We start from the raw sequence: 22,928 nt of genomic DNA, 5'->3' as shown, positions 1-22,928 counted from the left end.
TAGACCATCCTCACTAAAAATTTGATCATTCCAAAATTTTTAACCCATATAAAACAAAACAAAAAATGGCTATAATGTGGGTTGCCCTTATTAATTAATAGGGTGCTTTTATAATAACACATCCTTCATTTCCATCGAAAATTATTCATCCAAAATTAAGTTCTTTTAAAGTTGATTTCAAATTTTGGTGACTTGTATAACATTATTATTTTTAATTTGAAATTTGTGGGCTTTTATAAATAGAAATTATTATTTATAAATTGAAGATTTGAGTATTATTTATTATTTAAAAATAAATTGTATTTTAATTTTATAAGAAATAATATATTTTATTGTGTTTGATAATATATAAGCATTTGAAATATACAAACAATGTATAGTATGATTGTAAGGGTAACAAAGACAATTTACCAGTTTCAGCAATGTGTAACAAACATGATTCAACATCTAAACAAACAACTTTTTCAGCATTTAAATTCAGCGCTTATAAGTTTCAGCGCTTAATGCTATTTAACACTTATTTTTTTCAGTTTAAGAAACAACACCTAAATGTCCTATCAAACTAGCACGTAAAACTTAAGAACTATTTACAAAAAAATCTCTCCTGCAAGGGTCCTTAAAGTAATTTTCCCAAGATTTTATATTCCTATAACAATTGTTCGATTACAAAAGAGTTTTGATGAATGCTCGCGGTAAATCACGTGCAGTTTACATGGCAAGAACACAAAATCATAGATCTTTTTCTTCGAGATATGCAAGGAAAATGATTTACGATTATGTGCCCTTGTCACATCAGTCATGTACAAATCACGTATGATTTACCGCATGCATTCATCATTATTCATTACAAAATTTATATCGATGAAGCATCAAAAATCTTATATAATGGTGCATAAAATTTAAATCCGAAACTAGAATCCAACCTTTGACCAATGGAAACTACGACCCGTTCCAACTAAACCGAGTCCTGGGCCGGTCAGTAAGCTAGTCGGGTCAACCCACACGGTTGTTCATCAGTTTTGACTTTATAATTTTCATTAAAAAACAAATCAGTATTAATTTCATTTCCTCGATTTTCGGATACTTAATTGGCACCAACTAATCCCCAGGAGTGACGACTAACAAAATTCCACGCCACGTGTTTCACATAGTAAAACCCACTCACCTCGAAGACTTGAATATTTCTTTAAATATAGGTCAACGTCGTTAGCAAACGATGACCGTTGGATTAATCAGAATCACATTGAACGGCTATAAGAGGTTACCGGCTACACCTGTTTCTATTAATAAAGAAGAAAAGTCGCTCAACAATTTCAATTTCAATACTAAAAGCCAACGCCATCACATGGTCCGCGCTTGTAGTTTGCTTTTTAGTTCGCGTATCTTAGAACTTATCGTATCGTTATTTTCTCGGAATATGTATTTCTCGATTCTCTAGAACATGCTATTTCTCTTATTCAAAAATAAAGTTGGTCAACTTGGCGAAAAGTAGTCTAGAGTTGCAGTGCAGGAATCATTCAATGTTCTAAAACTTTGACAAGAAATTTCTTCTTTTAATGGTAAAACAATTTGGGTAATTTGGTGGTACCCCCATTGCCCTTCCACTTTTGGTAAATATGTGTACACCTCCCTTGACCCAGTCTTTTTTTACAGACTAAAGAAAAATAACCTAAATAAGTCACTAAAAACTTTTGAATGTTCTTCCCAAAACTAGACTTCTTCAATCTCTTGGTTAAGATTTTATTACAATATTTTTTTGATTTTCAGATTTTATCTATGTCAACCTTAAAAAATTAAGTATGATCTTTGAAGTAGAAGATGATCAAAACACACTACTCAAACATTACAAAGGATTGACTGAAATTATTGTCTCAAGATAACAAAACATTTGAACACTTTTCAAATAATTTCAATAGTTGTTTCCAATTATGATTAGGCTCATATAAAATTCTAAACCTAAAAAATAAAAATCTAGCATATAAAAACAAGAGATCTTTTGTTGGCACCCTAATTTTTACTTATTCTTAACCATTTACTTGTATTCCTTATTTTTACTTAGGGTGTAATAAGTAAAAGTTGGAGTGTCAATAATAGTTCTCTAAAAAATCTAAACAAGTATGCAGTTATTATTTTGGCGTGTCTCGTCCTCCATTGAAATTTGACTCATTTGATTCATTTTGTCTTATTTGCATGATTATTTCACAATTATACATTAAAGAATAAATTTATTTATGGCTGATTTTTCTCTAAGTTTTAGTTTTCACAAATGAGAGAATGTTGAAGATGATAGTTTTTTTAAGAAAGAAAATATTCATCAACTATTGTTAATTTATCATGGTGTTTAAATGCTTTTATTTAAAAATTTCAATGTGAGATCTAAACCATTCATCTATGATATAAAAGGTGAAATGATCAATCAACAATTAATTCATTTTTTGGAGGGAAAGTGGTTCAATAATCCATGTTATATGTATAGTTTATTTATTTATTTATTTATTTATTTATTTATTTATTTATTACTTTCTATACCTTTCCTCTTCTTTCAACTTTCAAAAATACTTTTTTTTTCTACCAATTTTTAGTATTACCCATTCAACTTTATTGTCTTCCCTCCTCTCCCATTTTCTTTATAATACTCCTTCAATTTTATTATTTTTTCTCTTTTATCTCATTAATCTTAAAGATTTTTTTAATAATATTCTCAATTTTATTATTTTTTCTCTTTTACCCTCTCAACCCAAAGAGGATGGTCGTTTGACTCGTGTCGTGGCCGACCAAACTTTAGTATTTCTAAAAGATATAATAGGAGACTAGGGTCGAGGTGGGTTGGACACTGTCCTATCCCTTCCTAGATTTAACAAGTTAAAAATTATTGAGTATGGCCTTACCCTTGCAGGCTCAATAAGAATGCATTAATCCTTATTTTGTTGAACGGGGATTAGCAGGCAATGAATTCAATTGACGATATTAAGACATAAAATGGGTAAAAATTTATTCAAAATTCAAATTTAGCGAGTTTGAGTTGGTGGAGTAGATCCGAATAAAAAATTGGGCCAAGTATGATTTGATGTCTCATGTTCTGAGTCATATTCATATCGAATATGGATCTATCCTTCATATATGCTCCTAAATTCGAATTACATATTACTTTGAAAAAGTAGATTTTTCAAAAGATAATTTATAACATAGATTCTTATAAAATAAAATGATTTTGGTAAAATAGAATAATATAACAATTAACAAAAGAAAAAATATTGAATTATCTGAATCGATTAAACCCAAATCAAGCAATTCAGTCAGATTGGGTCTGGATTAAGTGTAATTAAAATGATTTGGATAAATTTTATCTAGTAAGATCGAGATCAAATTCGGTTACAAATGTAGGTCATATGGATACTCATATCTGAACCGAATCGAACCATTTGAAGTCCTAGTTGACACCACTTATAGTATTCTATTAGAAAAAAATCTAGTTCGTAGATATTTAAATTTTTCGCGATATATTAAAAAGAGAAAACGTTATATATTATTTCCTACATGTGGGACCCACCACCTACTGTCTAAAGGAAACCCGCTTCATTTGTTTTTTCTTTTGCTTTTTCAGTCACTAGAAACTAAAACGAATCTCAGCCGTTGGATTTAAAACCTTGTTTGACTCGAATCATTTCTTTCTTTACAACCGGTTCTTCCGGTCTCATCCAAACTCCTTATAACCTCACCGTCTCTACTTTCTTTCTCCCATTCGAGTAACCTCTCTAACAGCCCACCAAGAAAAAAAAACCTCTCTTTGAAGCTTTAATGGTGGTCTGATCTCTTAATAGTCTCGTCTTCTCTTCTTTGTTGATCTTCTGTTCGAGTTTTTCTTCAATGGCGGTTGACCTTCTAGGGTATTCGAAGATGGAAGAACAGATCGCGATTCAAGAAGCGGCCACTGCGGGATTGAGAAGCATGGACCATCTGATCCGTATGTTATCTCATCAAAATCAACAAAACCAACAAAATCAGCAAATCAATCAGTTGGATTGCAGAGAAATTACTGATTTTACAGTATCTAAGTTCAAGAAAGTGATTTCGATCTTGAATCGGACTGGTCACGCTAGGTTTCGTCGCGGCCCTTCATGTTCTTCTTCATCATCTTTGGCTCCCCAAACTCAAGCTCAAACCCTAACCCTAACAACACCAACAGTTACACCAAATACGGTTTCGATTGTTCAACCACAACCGCAAATTTCACAAGGCCTAACCCTAGATTTCACAAAACCTAATCTGGTTAATTCAAACCCTAACCCTAATCTAAGCGAGGTTTCGACAAGCCAGTTTACCAAGGACAGTTTCAACTTATCTCCTCCGATCTCTACAACTTCATCGTTCATGTCTTCAATCACCGGAGACGGTAGCGTCTCTAACGGAAAACAAGGATCTTCTCTCTTCATTGCTCCGGCACCGACTGTTTCCGCCGGAAAACCGCCTCTTTCCTCTTCTTATAAGAAAAGATGCCACGAACACGGTCACTCCGACACTGTTTCTGCCAAATACACCGTTTCAGGCGGCCGTTGCCATTGTTCCAAGAGAAGGTACGTTTATTCCTCAGATGGCGCACTTTAGCCAAATTTAGCATATAAGGCTATCGTGAACCAAATTGGTCAAGTGTAGTCGTTCGTCAGTCGTCATCCTTTTGACTTTCCAGAACAAACGTACCGGCGCATGATAGCAAACATATCATTTCAAAGGAAATTTTTTATGTTCAGAGCCACATGTGTCCTTTTCACTCCAATTTCATTTCTTCTCCATGTCTCTGTTAAAATTGAAATAAGGTCTGGAAATAGTAAAATAAAAATCCCTTTCTGTCCTCTTGAAATACAGCAATTTTGTCCTATCTGTGTTGATAGATATCGTTAGGTACCGATCACTTTCTTTCATTTTCTCATAGTGATAACATGCGCCACAAACTACAGCGCACGATTGCAAAATTAATTTCGAAATACTTAATAGTTTTTTTTTTTTTTATAATAATAATAATTTGTTCTTTTTTCAGGAAATCTCGAGTGAAGAAAACCATTAGAGTCCCTGCAATCAGTTCAAAGATGGCTGATATTCCTTCAGACGAATACTCATGGAGAAAATACGGACAGAAACCTATCAAGGGCTCACCTTATCCACGGTAATATTCTACTCCTTCCCTCTCTCCACTGTTGATTATTATTATTATTTTTTTAATATCAGTAAAACGCATCTCGAGGAGCGAACATAAAGATTAAAAATTTCCTCTTTGTTTCAGGGGATATTATAAGTGTAGTAGCGTAAGAGGATGCCCAGCAAGGAAACACGTGGAACGAGCACCAGATGATCCAACGATGCTGATCGTAACATACGAAGGAGAGCACCGTCACTCACAACAAACTCCCCTATCTGAACCAACCTCACTTGGAGGTGGTGTTAGTCTCATGTTCGAGTCTTAGTGAGAGTCAATGAAGATCTACGGTGTAAATCAGATTAGATTTTTCTTTAATTTATTTGTAGTCGTTCGATCGTTTTGATGTAAATTTCAAACGAGATCCAAAGAATTTCTTTTATCAATTAAAATTTTTGTTAGACTTTATAAATTGGTTTTGATATTTGATTTGAAATCCGGATTATGGAACAAGTCAAAAGAAAAGAGAGTTGGGGGGATGTGGGCCCAGGCTGGTGGTTAAGATGGGAACGGGTCAAAGGTGATGAGCTGGATGGGTCCCACCACTGTTTTGTTAATATATGTCTTCTAGTTGACCACGTAATTGAGTATGTTTGGGGGACCAGTCAGTGTGTGGAGGTGGGTCCTAATAGAGATAATAGAGACGGACGTGAAGACGGGGGTGGGGTCTATAGCAGAGTTATTTTTGTGTTTTAAATTGGACTTTGGAACTTGGGTGGTAAATAAGTCAACTTTAAAGTTGGGGTTAATGGGACCGGTCAAATCAAATTAAATACATGGTGGGTGGGAATTTTGACTAATAAGAGCGTCACATGGTGTGTGTGTGGTATTGTTGTCTATAGAACGAACGAACGAACGAACAAAAAGGAGTGGAAAGATCCACGAGTTCTATATTCAACGCAATGATAGTAACGTCAAATCTTTGTACAGCACTCAACGATTGAGTGGTTCATTGATTTGTCTACCATAACGTAGGGGTGATTTGGTAAAAAAGTTCTTTCCTAATGCCCCCTCCACCTCTCATTCAAGTTTCAATAAGTGAGATCGATGATTCAAATTGTCTGACATCAACAATTCAAATCATCCAGACCAACCATTATTTCAATAATCTCGAGATCGATCTTTTCAACCTTTGTTATTAATGACTATAAGTCATTTAGATCAATAATTCAAATAGTCAACAATTTGAATTTCAATCTTTACCATTCAAGTTCATTTCACGCGAACAGTGGGGGCTTTAAGAATGATTTTTTCTGAATCAAACCAAACTTTGAAACTTTTGAATTTTTTTTTTTTTTTTCTCATGCTTTTCGTGAAAAAAAAAAATAGGGCAGTCGATTTGTTGGCTTCTATTGCTAGTTTTGTGGGTATTTTAGAGCTATCTTAGTGGTAAAGTTCTTTCATGAGGATAGTACTGGTAAATTATATCTAAGGATGCCAGCTGGTTCGGAATAATTAAAATAAAATTAAAAAAAATATTTCCTAACTGGAATTTTAAGATACAGTCCAAACGCTTAGGGTGCTTTTAGAAATATGTCTCTATTACAAGGTCTATGAAGTAATTTTCCCTCTATATGACTAGCAATAGTTGACTTCCCCTTTCCCAATTTCTTAAATTTGGATCTATTCTCAAATTCCCCACTTTATTTTATATTTTTCAAATAGTCTTCTTTAAAAATCCCCCCTGCCTTTCTCATCATTTGATTGCGCAGTGAGAGAGAGAGGAGGGGTGACATGATCAAATTTTGGAGACAAGAAGTGCTAGTTTTTTTTTTTTTTTTTTTTAATTATTTATAGAGAAAATTATGAAAAAAAAAAATATATTTATCAAAAAGAATCTAATTTTTGAAAAATTAGAAAAAAGATAAAAATTCAGTCATTGAAAGACTGATTTCTTCTCTCTCTTTACTTCTCTCTCCTCTTTCTCTCTCCTCTACATTTAATAAAAATCAAATTTTTTTAAAAAATACCAATCATTGAAAGATCGGTTTCTTCTCTTTCTACATTTAAACAAAAAAATCGATTTTTTTTTAAAATACCGGTCATTGAAAGACTGGTTTCTTCTCTCTCCTTTACATTTAAAAAAAAAATTGAATTTTTTAAAAAATACCGATCATTGAAAGACCGATTTCTTCTCTCTTCACTTTTCTTTTCCTCCTCGATTTCAACAACGCAATTTTCTCGATTTTAACAATGCAAATTTATTCTCTCATCTACTTTTTACTCGATTTCAACAACATAAATTTATTCCTTTATTCACTTTTTACTCCCTCATCTACCTTTTACTCTTCTTTTCTCTTCTCTCCAAAAGAACGAATTTTTTTTTACTTCTTCAACTTCATTACTCACTAAGGTAAATCAAATTTTTTTTTTATTATTATTTTACATCTCAAGATATTAAACTCAAGATCTTAATCTCATGATAAGATGATCTTGTTCTTATTAGGTATGGGTATGAGTACCAAAATTTATGATCTCAATATTCTTTTAGATAATTATGAGAGGATCAAAATAGTAAAAATTGTGAAAAAATAAATGTATGAGATATGTATATATATAGTATAACGATTAAATAACAGTAAAAAAATGACTAAAAAACAACTACGTAACTGTTAAATTTGAGAAAGATGAGAGAGAAAAAAATTTGATTTTTTTAAAATATTAAGAGAGAGAAAGAGGAAAGAGAAGAAATCGGTATTTCAATAACCAGTATTTAAAAAAAAAATTATATTTTATGTAGAGCAGAGAGAAGTGAAGAGAGAAGAAACCGATCTTTTAATAACCAGTATTTTTAAAAAAATTCGATTTTTTTTTAAATGTAGAGGAGAGAGAAGAAACAGGTCTTTCAATGATCGGATTTTTATCTTTTTTCTAATTTTGTAAAAATTAGATTCTTTTTTATAAATATTTTTTTTTGTTGGATTTTTTTCATAATTTTTCCTCATTTATATTCTTATTATTATTTATTGTGAACCAAAAACTTAGGACAAAAAACATGTGAACATTAGGCTTCGGCCTATGAAGAAACTGCTCAAATTCCAATGTATGTAAATCAGTCTAGAGTGATTTTTCTTTAGCAAAATTATTTAAAGTAAGTTTGATTGCAAGGAAAAATTAGGTAGAAAATATTTTTTCATGGTAAAAAGGTATTTTCACTTGTTTAACGAGACAAATAAAATAAAATTGTAGGGAAATCGATTTGTCCATGTGGAGGATTTTCCACAATCATGGGCAAATCCAATTCTTATCCCCCCCCCCCCTGCAAATCGATTTGCCAACACACACAGAAAAAATCATAAAAAATTAAAAAAAAAAAAACTATTCAATGGGAAAAGTATTTTTGGATTTTTTTTTTTTTTTTTTGAAGTTCATAGAATTTTGTTCTCTAGTACCCTAAATCATCTAATCATGGTTTTGAATGCCAAAAGTTGAGCCCAAGTTCCCTTAAATATTGTATTTATAGATAATTTGAATGCTTGTTTATTAGAATGAATCTTTTATCTTATTTTATAAAAGAGAAAATTTCAAAATGAGCCCAAGTAACCCTATGTATTGTACTTAAAATAAAAAATTTAGCACCTTAGTCATTAAAAACATTTAAGTAAATATCATCTTTAAGTTATTTAATGAAAATAAGGGATTATGCCTTGTTTAGAAACAATGGAAATTGTTTAAAATATATATATATCAACAAATAAAAATCTAATTTTTAGGTTCAAGAACCAAATGCAATTTTCAACATGTTTGTCAGATTTTCGACTCTCGACTTCTTGGACTTTTTGTTCAAAATAAACTTTAAAAATTATATGATGTCAAATCTCTTATTTAAGACTTTCATATCCAAAAACTCATTTTCAATTTGAAAAACTTTAAAAAAATCACTTTTTCAACACTTTACCAAATTTTCACAAACTTTTCACAGTTTTAACCAACCTTGGACGGACTTGTCCCGAATTACCTACATAAACTATCTTTGACTATTTTTAATTATTATCTTCAAATTCTTTTATAAAATCAGTGTTGATATTTGAATCTATTGAAAATTTTACTTTAATTTCTTCAAAGAATTTACAATGATTTGGTTGAGTTGAGAAAAAAAATGATTTAAAAGTTGATATTCGAAAGGACCGTATTGTAAATACGACATCCTTGATTTTATTTAAAGAAGAGTGTGAACTCTCATTATTTGCGTGTGATGGCAAGTGGCTATCCGGGAGTTAATTACTATCTGTTATCGCGAAGTGATGGTTGCATGTTTATTTACGATTATGTTATTGCGATGCGATGAGTACTGTTTTATTTTTATGGGTTGGATCGGTACATGGTAAAAAATCGAATATCCATTCCACACACTTTTATGTTTTATTTAAAAAAAAATGTGCATATATGTAGTTATTTTGGGATTTGTTAAAGAGCTTGTGAAAGGATAATTTATCATATCATGTCCGGAGTGACATGTTATCTTAGGATGAATGGTTGCGATATTAAATTCTTATATAGTATGGGATGCATAAGGGATTAATATCACAACTAAGATTCGGGATTTTCCTCTCTATCTTTATTAGTGAACTATGTAATGTAAAGATAACTGTGAAAAATATAGAGATATCTTATGGAACTATATGTTCATCTGATAGGCTTATATAAAAATGACGAGTCAATAATCATTAATTATCTAGTAGTAGTCAAACATTTTGACACATTGTGACAAAGCCTGAACCTTATGGTCATAGTCAACGACCAACCTAAACCAAATAAAAGGTCACCTTATTGTAGTAAGTACAGGGACAGACCACAAAATTAGGAACTAACGATGGGATTTCACATCGGTGAAATTTGGAACATATTTAGATCCGGACTGGGAGGCATCCAGTTGTGGTCTTCAATGCTCTTAATAGATACATTACCATTGTTTATACTTAATTATTGAATCTACTTTATTTGGATATATACAATCTAAATTTTTATCAGGTTAATTGGTTAACTATTTTAAATAGTGATTGTAGTTATATATTTAACATATTTACTTTATGATTTGGAATTGCTTCGTCAAAGTTGAAGAATGAAGTTTTAAATGTTGAATATTTATAGGTTGATGAAAAGAGTTATTTATTTTCTAAATTAACTTACATTTTGTTTTAAATATTTCATAAGATTTGAAACTCAATATTTTATATGTTATTTTGAAAATAGAACTGGTAGATTGACAAAGGAAACGGATATTTATTATTTTTTAGTTATTGTCTAATTTATAAATTTTATATTATGACATGATTTGTGGTTATTTAAGTATAGTATGATTTAACCATTCTGTTATTGTTACACGGAAAAAAAAAAAAAACCTTGCATATCTTTTCAAAATATTTTAGAATGATTTTTTTCATATTTAGGTGATTGTTAGTTTGAGATATTGGTTTCATGCTGGGTAACTCCCTCATTATTCATCCTATCCTTACCTTTTTAATTTAGACAGATTTTGAAGTAAGTCTTGAGGAGCAAATTTCAAGTTAGCACTTGGAGTTCATTATTGACGAGTTGCAACTCCCGTCTACTTAAAGATATTTTATGATTTAGTTATTTGTTTTATTTTATTAATGATTTGTATTTGAAATATTATAAGTGAATCATATGTTAAAATTGAGGTTATTTCCACACCTTGGTATTCTTTAATATATATATATATATATATTATGCCATATTATTATTTTTATCATTGCATAATCGTAATTATGTTAATATTATATTTGGATAAAGTTTTCAGTGTCTTGAATTTTGATAAGAAATCATGGGAATCTGTGTTAGATTTTGGGGGCACCACACATTTTTTCATTATGGCCAAACATGTGTGATGTGGGTTCATTGTCTACAATATAATATATAAAAAATAATAATAGGTTAAGAAGGCTTCAACTCCCACCCTTTCAACTAAGTTGAAACCCAACCTATCGGGTGTGGGAGAGGGTATTCATTACATCCTAAAAGCTTTCTAAAACATAAAGTAAATAGAGTGAGAGAAGTAAAAAGGGGAAAGGAATGCAAATGCTTTAAAATAAAGACTACATCTTATGTTAATATTATCTCTTGAAATTCTTGAATGAGCTTAAGTCTTGGATAGAAAAGTTTGTAGGTTGAGGGTTTTAGTATGTAATTTAAGGTCAGGGGATGATTGAGGTTTCTTATATGGAGAGCTTGAGGTTAGAAGATGATTTAGGGCATTTGTAGAAAGTTGAAAGTTAAGAGATGGTTGGGGGTTCTTACATAGAGTATTGGATTGAGAAAGGATTGGAGGTGTTAAGTATGGATTTTAGTAGAGTTTAAGGTTGAGAGAGGGGAGCTTTAGAGCATGACTTTCTCGTAAAAAATTAGGTTATTTATAGAATTTTTAAGAAACTTTTGGAGGTATAATAGTCCAACCTAGGGACTTTAAGATATGAAATTAAAAATGTATGGAAACTCTTTTATTTATTTTATTTTATTAAGGACATTCGATGGAATTTTGTCATGGAATCTTTAAAATCAAGTCATTTGGCTAAGCCATGTGAGCTAGGTCATGTGACATAATTTTGATGACTATGAAAAAATTGCTTGAAAATAAAGTTGAGAGAATGCATGAGGAAAGGACATATGTAAAGGTAGTGGGTTGGGTCTCATATAAATATCTCATAAAGTGGGGGCAAATGATAAAAAGTAAAAGTGCTTTTGATAGGATAAATGGAAGAGTGTCTTATGTAAAGGTGATGGGTTGGGCTTTTTATAAGTATCTAATAAAGTAATACTAGGTACATATTTTTCAAATGAGCCAATGAGAGAGTTTTAATGTATGTACTTCAGGTTTTTGACCTTTTGAGGTAGAATTGTAACCTCTCCCAAAGACTTAGGCCCTTTTTGAGTTGACCTTACATTTTGAATTGGTCATTCTTGAATTTTCTTAAAAAGATTGACTTTCTAATAGACTTTTAGGATTAGCCCACTAATGAGAAGTTTTCTTAGGTGTTGAAGATTATCATGTGCCCTCTTTTGGGGAGAGATGTAAGACCATAGGCTTTTAGGATTGGACATGGGTAATGGGCTAAGTATTTGGGTCTTAAGTTAGGGTTTAACCCCTGTTATGAATTTAGAAATGAGCTTAAGTTTTAGATTTGGATTTAGGTTAGGTATATGGGTAATGGATTTGGATTGAGTTATAGAAAATGGGATTAAACTAAGGAAATGGATTTAGGTTAGGGAAGTGAATTTAGGTTTGGCAAATGTGAGCAAATGAATGAATGATAAATGTATGCATGAGAAAAACGTCAAAGTGGCATTTATTGTAGTCTGAGAGTCCATTAAAGGCCTTTAGGCTTTTATTTAAAATTAGACTTGATATTCTTGAAAACTTGGACTTTTTGGGTGGATTCATGCAAATTAAGGCATCTACTAGACGTTCAAAAAAAAAAAAAAATTACAACTTAATTTTTTGTTCTCACAATGGAACTAAGTTCGCTTCCAAGGACTTTGAAGAAGAGTGTTGGAATTTTTAATGATCCTATCCCTACACACGCCCTTGTTATAGTAAAGGGAAAACGTAAGGGCGCATTAGCGCCCCTATTCGCTAGCGTGCAAGAAATGCTTTATTAATAGAAGCTAATGCGCCCTTGCTCCATTCAATATCAAAATATTTAGAATCTCAATTTTGTTCTTCATTTCTTTTTCTTTTTGTAAATAGTCAAAATAAATTTATATATATATATATATAAATGCTCAAGATTAAGAGTATATCAACATTTGTTATTCCTAGTCAAAAGTCATTGGAAATGATCGCAATCAATGAAAAACTTAAGTATGTGGTGAGGATGAGAAAAACGATAGTTTGGATATTTCAAAAATATTACAACGAGATATGACGTTGATAGACCATTAAGAAAGAAAAATAAGCTACAACCCAAAAGTTAGCGATCATTTAGAAGAAGAAAAAACACCTCACACAGGTGCTATTAAGTGATTATTTCTAATCAGAAAGAAAACCCCATAACCCCATATTAAAGTCTATAGAGTAATTTCACCGTTACTTTTGTCTCCTCAGTGCATTTTGATGAGGCCTGATTCATGAAAAAGGGACTCATAAACAAAAGCACAAATGTCTTCCATTAAAACATGAAAGCCTACACTAGGAATAAAACCCGTTTCCAAGGCTTGCTTGGATACAGAGCAGAAAGTAGAATGGAAATCTCAACAAAAAAAAAAAAAAAAAAAACTAATAATCTGACTACCCCACCTGGCACAAACACGTGACAAGTTTGGAACCGTTGATCTGTACACCTTGGGATACACATTTTTATGGGTAAGTGCAATTTTGTATCCCAAGGCATACAGGTCTACGGTTCCTTGACATGGTTCCTAAACTTATCAAGTCAGGAGAGGAGAGTTGATTGAATGTGCCACGTGGGGTAGTCTTATTTTCATGATTCATAGAAATAATTTTCTTTTACGTTTTTAAATTAATCCAAATAAAATTTTCAACTTTTAAAAGTTAAAAATTACTTTTTCAAGTGTACACAAACAGACTCTTAGAGATACATCACATTTCCCAAAGATATATATTGACAATTGGATTTTGTAATTCCAGCCAACATCCTATGTTTGCGGTTCTATTGCCAAAGGAATCAAAACTAGAGCCATTAAATTTTCTCAATTCCAATTTTTATCAAGTTTGATTCACAAATTGATGAAATCAGATCCTAAACTGTAAAAATTCTCTTTAAACGATTCCAAATTATCAGTTCTCATTGTTCAAAGATCACCCAACTCTAACAAGTTTCAATAAAAAATTATCCAAAACTCCAATCCAATTCCGGTTCAGAATAAAATTAGCCATACTACAGACTTTGCAATGTTAAAGAGTGGTATTTAAGATTTTGAAAATTTGGTTAAAATCTGAGGATTGATACACAATCTGATTCAAAACCCACATTCACCTACTGATTATCGTGTACTACTCTCGTTTGCCAAGCAAATCCATGGTTTGATCTCGACTGTCAATCAAGATCTAGGGTAGTTCTTGATCATCATCCAACCCAAGCAACTACTTTGAATTGAGACATATCGTGGCAGTCTTTTTTTCTTTACTTGCCAGATTTGCATTGGGATCCGCACACATCGGTACAAAATAAAAATTAACCAATGCTTGGAATAAGAAACTGCCAAGTGTCATGACAAGTATTCATGTTCTTTAAACCATGAGATCACAACTGTCTAATACAAAGATGTTACGAACCATGGGGAGAAAATTGTCTCAAAAAGCTTGAGTTCCTTTCCAAAAGGGAAGAAATCATCAAAAACATAAATCAGATAGTATTTAAATGGTTTGGATATCAAAAAAAAAAAAAAAGCAATGTAAAGACCTAGTTATACACTCAAATGAGCCAACTCACATTCTAATTCAAACTATTTTGCCCAAAAATATCACACTTCGACCAACTTTGTCCGGTTAGCAGAAAGTAAATATTGATCTCCCTGGATTTAGCTCCTCGTTCCTCCTACAATAAAAAACACAACTGTTCATTAAATTGAGAGATGCATAGGACAAGATTCATGACGTTCAACCAATAATAGTTACAAGGGCCAATCACCCAAAAACCTTAGATTGCTTAGTAAAACATACGACACATTTAACAACTAATTGAAGGAGAAAGCAACCAGCCGAAGTATATTGCCACAGCATTAACAAATCAACGAGTCAAATATGTAATAGATGCACATATGTTCAGCCTCAGATACTCATTAGTTGCGAAAAATATCAGAACAAGATACTTGTTGCTTTCTACAAATGAAAGAGATTTGTAAATCTTTGCACCACAAGTGGAGAGAATTTCAAAATACAAATGAGTAAAAAGATCTGTTCTCGAAATAAATTGACATCAAGCAGACTACAAACGAAATGTTACATTAGACATTTAGATTACCATTGTTACAACCTGGAGTAATATGTCATCAATTAAACTTAACAAAGGTAATTGTTGGCATGTGAAACTGTAGTTTTTAATGTCTAGAAGTGTATATGGACAAGCAGAGTCAGTTGCATTGGGAAAAGGGAGATGAGTTACAGAAATGATAGAATATATTACAAGAAGAAACTGCACATGATATACAAGGGCTTGTACCCACAATCCAATACTCCCATGCCATTAACTTGGGTCACAATCAATCATAGACAAAAATATAAGTAAAAACCAAGACAGGATGGTCACATGGTCTTTAGACCCATAGCTCAGTTGGTTTGACACATTGCAAAGCAACTTTGAGGTCGTGGGCTCGAGTCTGGCTTACCCATTAAAAAAGAAGACAGGAAGGTCACATTCATCCAGTTAGATTAATTTCTAACACCTCAAAATAACTCTAAGCAAACCCCTCCGACTGGTGGGTCTGGGTTCTTTCAAACTCACTTGGGAACTGCAAGTAAGAAGTACGTTGTTCTGGCATAATGTTCAATCCATATACTAAGTTCCAATGGATAAATTTATTATTTTGTTTTTAGTACAAAAGTAGGGGTATTTTGGTAATTATATAATGGTAATTTTGTAAATATAAAAAAATAAGTCCTAATAGAAGTCATACCCATTGATGAAAGATGAAGACAGAATCCAATTGAAAATGAACCTCCTACAAATCACTCCATCATGCTCTCGTCGTCGTCATCATCATCCTCACTTAAATCAAGTTCAGCCATCAATTCCTCCAGTGGGACCGAAGGCACATCCTCCCCAGCATGCATCGACGCCATCTCCAATGGCTGATAATCTCTATTGCGATACAACGATATGTTAAACCTCAAGTCGGGGTTTTCCTCCAAGTCTTTCAAGAATTGTTCATAGTCTGCATCCATATTCTCCTTATCAAGTCTTCCTTTAGAAGAGATATCCACCTCCATGTTCATGGATTTAAGCTTCCAAGAACGAGGCTTACCACGCAATATCTGACGCTTCTCTTCATAGCTCTTCTTTATTAAAATTGCATCCGGGATGATGAGACCCTTATATTTGTCAAGTTCAATATCATTACTATTAGCTCCATATAGGTCATAACCAAGAGCATAATCACCGGGGTTCAGAAGATGGCCAAGGTGTGTTCTTAATGTAAAAATTTTGTCATTTTTTCCGAAATCAGATACACGTGCCACCTGAACATCAGCTAAAGCATACTTTGAGCCCCCAACATTAACTTCAGAAGTCATGGACTCCACATCAAGTACAATATATTCTACAAGTTGCCTACTTGAAAGTAGAGACTTAAAAGGTGTCCTCCAATACTGGTCTGAATCCATGAATGAGTGCCTTAGAGTAAAAGGATCCAAAAGTACAATGTTGTTGCTAACCTTTGTGCACAATACAAGAGGACCCAGATTTCCCAAACCAATAGCAACTTTTGGGGGAAGGCAGATTAGATCTTCACGACAAATTGGGCAGATTTCAACAGAGAAAGTGTACTTGTAATTGTAGTTATTGCTTTTGGAATCATGGGATACCAGTTGTTTATCGTGGCGGCTCTTGATAGGAGTGACTTTGCCCACAAACTCCACAAATTTCACGGCGTGGCTCCGATTAGTGAAGAAGAAATCGATACCTTGATCCATTTGCGTGATTTTTATGGCTCGAACGGCTGCATCATGCTTGAGAATAAGTTGTTCCAAGTAAAAGAAAGTCCTTCTGTGAGAAACATGTTGTCTGAGTTGGACTGCGGCGACCCATTGGTCAGGATTTGCTTGAACCCTAGTACATGACTCGCACATGTGGTCCTGTTGAACGTACTCGACTATATAAGCTTGCTCGAGAATCACCCCATTAAGAACCTCCTTCTGTACTTTCAGCTTCACTTTGATTCTCTTTGAATGAGGCTCAGTCCAGACAAATTCTGCGTGTACTAATCTAACTTTGTTCAAATTCTTCAACCTCTTCACACAAAACGTTAAGAGGTCCCTGGATTCTAATTGAGCTTTTATCCAGGTTCTAGGTGGTTGCAAGTAACTGTCACACTCGGGGCAGTGCATGATGATTACGTGCTTTTGTAGACCTTCAGTGATGTCAACTTCGGATCGGAGACACTTTACGCACATATTTGCTGCATTTGGTGTCATTGGAATTCCACATTTGCAACATAGAACACTACCAATGGTTTGATGTACCTTGAACATACCTGCTTCTCCGGCCATGATCAAGGACCTAGATGTAACAAAACACACAAAAAAGAAGGCACCCACTTAAAAATGGAACTCCCCATGGGGGTTTAAAGTATTTGTGTTGATTGAATGTTTTGGTCAATGAAAAAACCAATACGGTATTGGGCAATACATTCAATCCATTCCGATACATCCTCGAAACATTCATTGTTTCGTATTGGTCTTAACCGATTCCGATACGTATCGGCTGATACATGCCAATATTGTAAACCACTCTCCCCATAGCTCTCAAACAATATATCACAATAAGTCAATCATCTAAGCATCTATTACTAGAAAAATAATCAATTTGAAGTTTGAACCATTCAACCCACACAACATTGCCATAAATGCAAACCACTGAATCATCAATCTAGACCATTCAAGTTCTCCAATTCAAACAAAATAATTTCTATAATAAATAAATAAATATATATATATATATATATATATATATATATATATATATATATATAAAAGATGAATGGTTGAAAACGGGTACTCCGCGGTTACACAACTGACCTACTCTGCAAAGATGGGTTTTTGACGTGGTAAATTTTAGTTCAATTTCCCATCACCGCATGGAAAAAAGAAAGATTTTTTCTATTATTTTTTTATTTAACAAAAGAAAATATTAGATGAAGTTTTTTTTGACAACCCATGGAACCGAACCGAATCAAACCGAATTAAGGTTGGTTTGTGTTGGTTCGGTTCTAGATCAATTCGGTTCGGTTCCAGTTCTATAATGGAACCGACCTTGGTCGGTTCGGTTATGATTTTGCTCTAAACCGAACCAACCCGAACCAAGTTGCACCCCTAGTGAAAACCCTAGTCCTTGTCATCCCTCACCAGTTGAATTGTTGTTGCCACCTCACGCAGAATATTGAAGAGCTAAGAAAGGTCTCTCTCTCTCTCTCTCTCACGAATTTATAAGGGCAAGTGGGTAACCCAATGGCAGCCATAGCCAAACTATTTTTTTTTTTTTGAAAAGTATAATGTATTGAGCAAAAGAAGGAGAACTACAAAGAGAGAGGCCGAGAGAGCCTCAAGAACAAACAACAAGCAAAAAGTAGCAAATCAAAGAAAAAACAAAAAAACAAAAAAACAAAAACAACATCACTGATTACATAAAGAGTCCCATCTAAAAACAAAATCGTCGAAGGTAGTCCCCGCGAACTCTATATTCTGCTTCGACCAAATGTATAACAGACCCAAAATTTCCAAGAATCTTGCACGAGTGGTACTGCTCTTGTTGTTGAACACTCTGTTGTTTCTCTCGTTCCAGACTCCCCAAGCAATAGCCGAGGGAAGCATAGCCCATAGGATCCTTTTTCTGATGTGGAAAGCGTTATTGGTCCATTCAACTAACACCGAAGAAAACTTACGAGGGAGGACCCAGTTCATACCGAACATACCAAGGAAGATTGACCAAATATTATAAGAAAAAGAACAATGGACTAAAGTATGATCAACAGATTCTCCATCACTCAAGCATAATGGACAGCCATTGGGAATGATCCAACCCCGCACAATCAAATTATCCAACGTAAGAATCTTACCAAGGGCGGCCAACCAAACAAAAAAAGATATTTTAGACGGAACTAACCTGGACCAAGTGATTGAGCCCAATAAGGGTCGCTCAGCTTCGAAAGAAAGCCATTTAAAGAAAGACCTGACAGAAAATCTCAAATCCTTAGCCCTTGTCCATTCCCACTTATCCTGTTCGTTGTCGTTGAGGTTAGACGTATGTAGAAGATCAAGGAGAGATGTCACCTGAGTTAACTCCCAGTCATTAAAGTTTCTCCTGAATCCCAAGTCCCAAGTAGGGCCAGACTCGTTGCGAACCAAACACTGCTGAATAGAGCGGTTCTTCTTAATAGAACAAGTGTACAGAGACGGAAATTGAGTTGCCAGAGGCCAAACTATTTTATCTTTTATACTACTAGAACCATCACATAAACTATTTTATCTTTTACGCTTTGTGCATCTGTTATAACTCAGCCATGGAAAAAACAAGTAAGAGGAGATGGTAAACAGATGCATTTTTTGCAAAAATAAATGTTACCCATTTCATCAAATCCATTTATCTCAAATGGTTACCGATAATTCTCCACATAGATGTTCTATGTCATGGTTCCTTCAACCTTGGAAATTGGTGATTTGGTGTGCACAGATGACAGTCCCAGAACCATAGATGCTTCTCACTCATATCCCGATGAAAAGCATCTATGGTTCTATCCTTCTGTAGACACATCCAAAACAGCAAGGTTTGATCCGAGAATCGAACCGAACCGAACTAAAGTCAGTTTGGGTTGGTTCGATTCCAAAATTGGATTGGTAGAACGGAATCACGTTCGCTTCGATTCCGAATTTGCCCCCAAACCGAACCATGTGCATCCCTAACTTTAACCGACATCGGGTAAAGGAGATCTGCTTCTTTAGACCCTTATCCCAAAATTACCCTTTAACAATGTTCTGTTAAAACATGGAAATACAGGGCAAAGTCATCTTTTACTTGAACCTCTCTCTTTCTCCCAATAAAATCCCTTAACCCTAAGCCCACAGCTTTCCTCTGTTTCTGAGAAAACCAAAGACAAAGGTACGAGACTTCTGAAAAAAAAAAAATTAAATCACTCCTCTCTATCTGTATTTTAATTCTTTATATACTTGTATATTTTTCGTTATTGATATTAGATTTAATTCCACGTTTGGACCCATAATTAGTGTATGTGATGAAGTTGAGAGCCCATTTGGATCACTAATTTTTCACCATAATAGACATGTTTCAAGAATTATTTTGGCCAATCTCTAGGTATCTCATCCTTTTGTCCTGTCATGGCGATGCATGGTTTCTGATTTTTTTTTTTAATGTGTTGTGGCATTTATGGATTTGGGTCACCATTTTTTCCCCCTAACTCTAAATTTTTGTTTTTTTTTTTTTTTTTTTGAAGGGGGAGAGGGGGGGGGGAGCTTAAAATGGTGATTCGAATTGTGGGCATTCAGTAAGGAGGTTAGATACTTTGTCTCTAATATAGTGTGGACTCTTATATGGAGTTTGGCTTGAATTCGGGCTTAGTTGAAGGCCTTGACACTTGAAAAGAATCAGTGTCTTGTCTTATGAAATTTATTTGAATAGAACCATCAGGTTTTTCTACTATTGATTCCACTTGTTCATTTTCTTTGGGTTCTGATTCTTGGGCTGTTTTTATTTCCCAATTAGTTTCTATGTCTATTTCTTCCCATGTGATTGACCTAGGAGTTAGAACTTTGTTTTTGAAATTTGTGAGGAACAGGGTGGTTGTTCCAGAGATTTGTCCTGTGTATGCTACATCAAGAACTATAGTGTTCATTACTTTGTAATAAACTCTGTATTCCAAGGCAATATTTTCAGAGTAGGATGGTCACATTCATCCACTTAGGTTAATTTCTAACACTTCAAAATAACTCTAAGCAAACCCCTCCAACTAGCACATCTAGGTTCTTTTAAACTCACTTGGGAACTGCAAGTAAGAAGTATGTTGTTCTGGCACAATGTTCAAATGCATAAACTAAGTTTCAATGGATAAATTTATTATTTTGTTTTTAGTACACAAATAGGGGTATTTTGGTAATTATATAATGGTAATTTTGTAAATATAAAAAAATAAATCCTAATAGAAGTCATACCCATTGATGAAAGATGAAGACATAATCCAATTGAAAATGAACCTCCTACAAATCACTCCATCATGCTCTCGTCATCATCATCACCCTCACTTAAATCAAGTTCAGCCATCAATTCCTCCAGTGGGACCGAAGGCACATCCTCCCCAGCATGCATAGACGCCATCTCCGACGGCTTATAATCTCTATTGCGGTACAACGATATGTTAAACCTCTAGTCGTGGTTTTCCTCCAAGTCTTTCAAGAATTGTTCATAGTCTACATCCATATTCTCCTTATCAAGTCTTACTTTAGAAGAGATATCCACCTCCATGTTCATGGATTTAAGCTTCCAAGAACGAGGCTTCCCACACAATACCTGACGCTTCTCTTCATAGCTCTTCTTTATTAAAATTGCATCCGGTATTATATTTGTCGAGTTCAATATCATTACTATTAGCTCCATATAGGATATAGCCAAGAGCATAATCACCGAGGTTCAGAAGATGGCCAAGGTGTGTTCTTAATGTAAAAAAATTGTCATTTTTTTCCGAAATCAGATACACGTACCACCTGAACATCAGCTAAAGCATACTTTGAGCCCCCAACATTAACTTCAGATGTCATGGACTCCACATCAAGTACAATATATTCTACAAGTTGCCTACTCGAAAGTAGAGACTTAAAAGATGTTCTCCAATACTGGTCTGAATCCATGAACGAGTGCCTTAAGAGTATAAGTATCCAAAAGTACATTGTTGTTGCTCACCTTTGTGCACAATACAAGAGGACCCAGATTCCCCAAACCAATAGCAACTTTTGGGGGGAAGCAGATTAGATCTTCACGACAAATTGGGCATATTTCAACAGAAATTTATTGCTCTTGTAATGTTCTTTATGATTTCCAAAATAAATAAATAAAACAGCCAAAACATAATCTAACAAACACCCAACAGTATAGAAGAGACAGGTAAGTGAGCAAACCTATTCATAAAAGCAACCAAATCACAGAGGGAGGGATGACCGGCCGCCGGAGTTGAGAGGTAGCCCGCAGCCGCACGCCTTGCAAGTTGCAAGAGGAGAGAGAGAGAGAGAGAGGGAAGGAAAGATGACTCCGGCCGCCGGAGTTGAGAAGCAGCCCGCAACCAGCAACCACACGCCTAGCAAGTTGCAAGAGGAGAGAGGGAGAGAGAGAGAGAGAGAGAGGAACCCGGCCGCCGGAGTTGAGACCAGCCCGCAGCCGCAAGAAACGAGAGAGAGAGAGAGTGTAGTGGAGGGAAAGATAGAGAAGGAAAGAGAACAAGAGACTTTATTCTTTAGGGTTGTGAAAAAAAAAAATTATATTTAATTTTAAAATTGTATATTGGTTCAATTTTCGATTTGGTTCGGTTATTTATTAAGTTGAATCGAGAATTGAATCGAATCTATCGATTCTTCTTTTTTAATATTCGAAATCAAACCGTTACTTAGTATAAACTGAATTAAATTAATCCAAAATTTACGATTTGATTTGATTCTCGATTTGAACCAAATTAACTTGCACCCCTAGTTTTCACACTTGAAGAAGAATAAGAGATAAAAGCTTGAGAAGATTTTCTAATTCTCTAATCTAATCTCAACTAATGGATTTTGTGTTTAAAGGGTTTGAATCATGTGTTTTTTTCATAAGTTATTCTTACAAGTCAACGAATCCCAACCCATATTATATAAAATATCATTATATATTATATTAGTTCGGTTCTCGATTTGGTTTGATTCTATTATACACCTAAATCGATAATCGAACCGAATCAATAGGTCTTCTTAACTACCCAGAATTGAATCAAAGAATACTAAAATCGAACGAACCCAATCCAAAATGCATTGGTTCGGTTATTATTGGTTTGACCCGAACCAATGTGCACC

The 22,928-nt window shown here is 33.9% G+C and overlaps 2 protein-coding genes and 1 pseudogene across 4 annotated transcripts; 1 reads left to right on the top strand and 2 right to left on the bottom strand.

Moving 5' to 3' along the window:
- The first annotated feature begins 3,725 nt into the window (after positions 1–3,725).
- Positions 3,726–5,583, top strand: LOC147392974 (putative WRKY transcription factor 17). Of its 2 annotated transcripts, XM_086456575.1 has the most exons (3): positions 3,726–4,574; positions 5,036–5,161; positions 5,279–5,583. In XM_086456575.1, exons 1-3 carry the CDS (start codon positions 3,868–3,870, stop codon positions 5,457–5,459), a joined length of 1,014 nt encoding a protein of 337 aa, XP_086312701.1. In that variant the 5' UTR covers positions 3,726–3,867; the 3' UTR covers positions 5,460–5,583. The 2 variants fall into 2 exon arrangements, with proteins under 2 accessions (XP_086312701.1, XP_086312702.1); XM_086456576.1 differs by lacking the exon at positions 5,279–5,583 and having other exon boundaries at positions 5,036–5,165.
- Positions 5,584–14,360: 8,777 nt separating this feature from the next.
- Positions 14,361–22,303, bottom strand: LOC147392972 (uncharacterized). 2 transcript variants are annotated; one of them, XM_086455719.1, is made up of 3 exons: positions 22,008–22,303; positions 15,785–17,385; positions 14,361–14,706 (listed from the first exon to the last, which is right to left on the bottom strand). In XM_086455719.1, the coding sequence occupies exons 1-2, from the start codon at positions 22,013–22,015 to the stop codon at positions 15,837–15,839; spliced, it is 1,557 nt and encodes a 518-aa protein (XP_086311845.1). In that variant the 5' UTR covers positions 22,016–22,303; the 3' UTR covers positions 14,361–14,706; positions 15,785–15,836. The 2 variants fall into 2 exon arrangements, with proteins under 2 accessions (XP_086311845.1, XP_086311844.1); XM_086455718.1 differs by lacking the exon at positions 22,008–22,303 and adding an exon at positions 21,048–21,224.
- LOC147392973 (60S ribosomal export protein NMD3 pseudogene) lies at positions 21,100–21,897 on the bottom strand (annotated as a pseudogene).
- Positions 22,304–22,928: the final 625 nt, after the last annotated feature.

The sequence above is a fragment of the Akebia trifoliata genome, chromosome 10, assembly GCF_017979445.1.
Source record: "Akebia trifoliata isolate Shusen 1 chromosome 10, ASM1797944v1, whole genome shotgun sequence".
Lineage (NCBI taxonomy): Eukaryota > Viridiplantae > Streptophyta > Magnoliopsida > Ranunculales > Lardizabalaceae > Akebia > Akebia trifoliata.
Note: the sequence above shows the minus strand (reverse complement) of the source record. Positions and strands in the feature narration are given on the sequence as shown.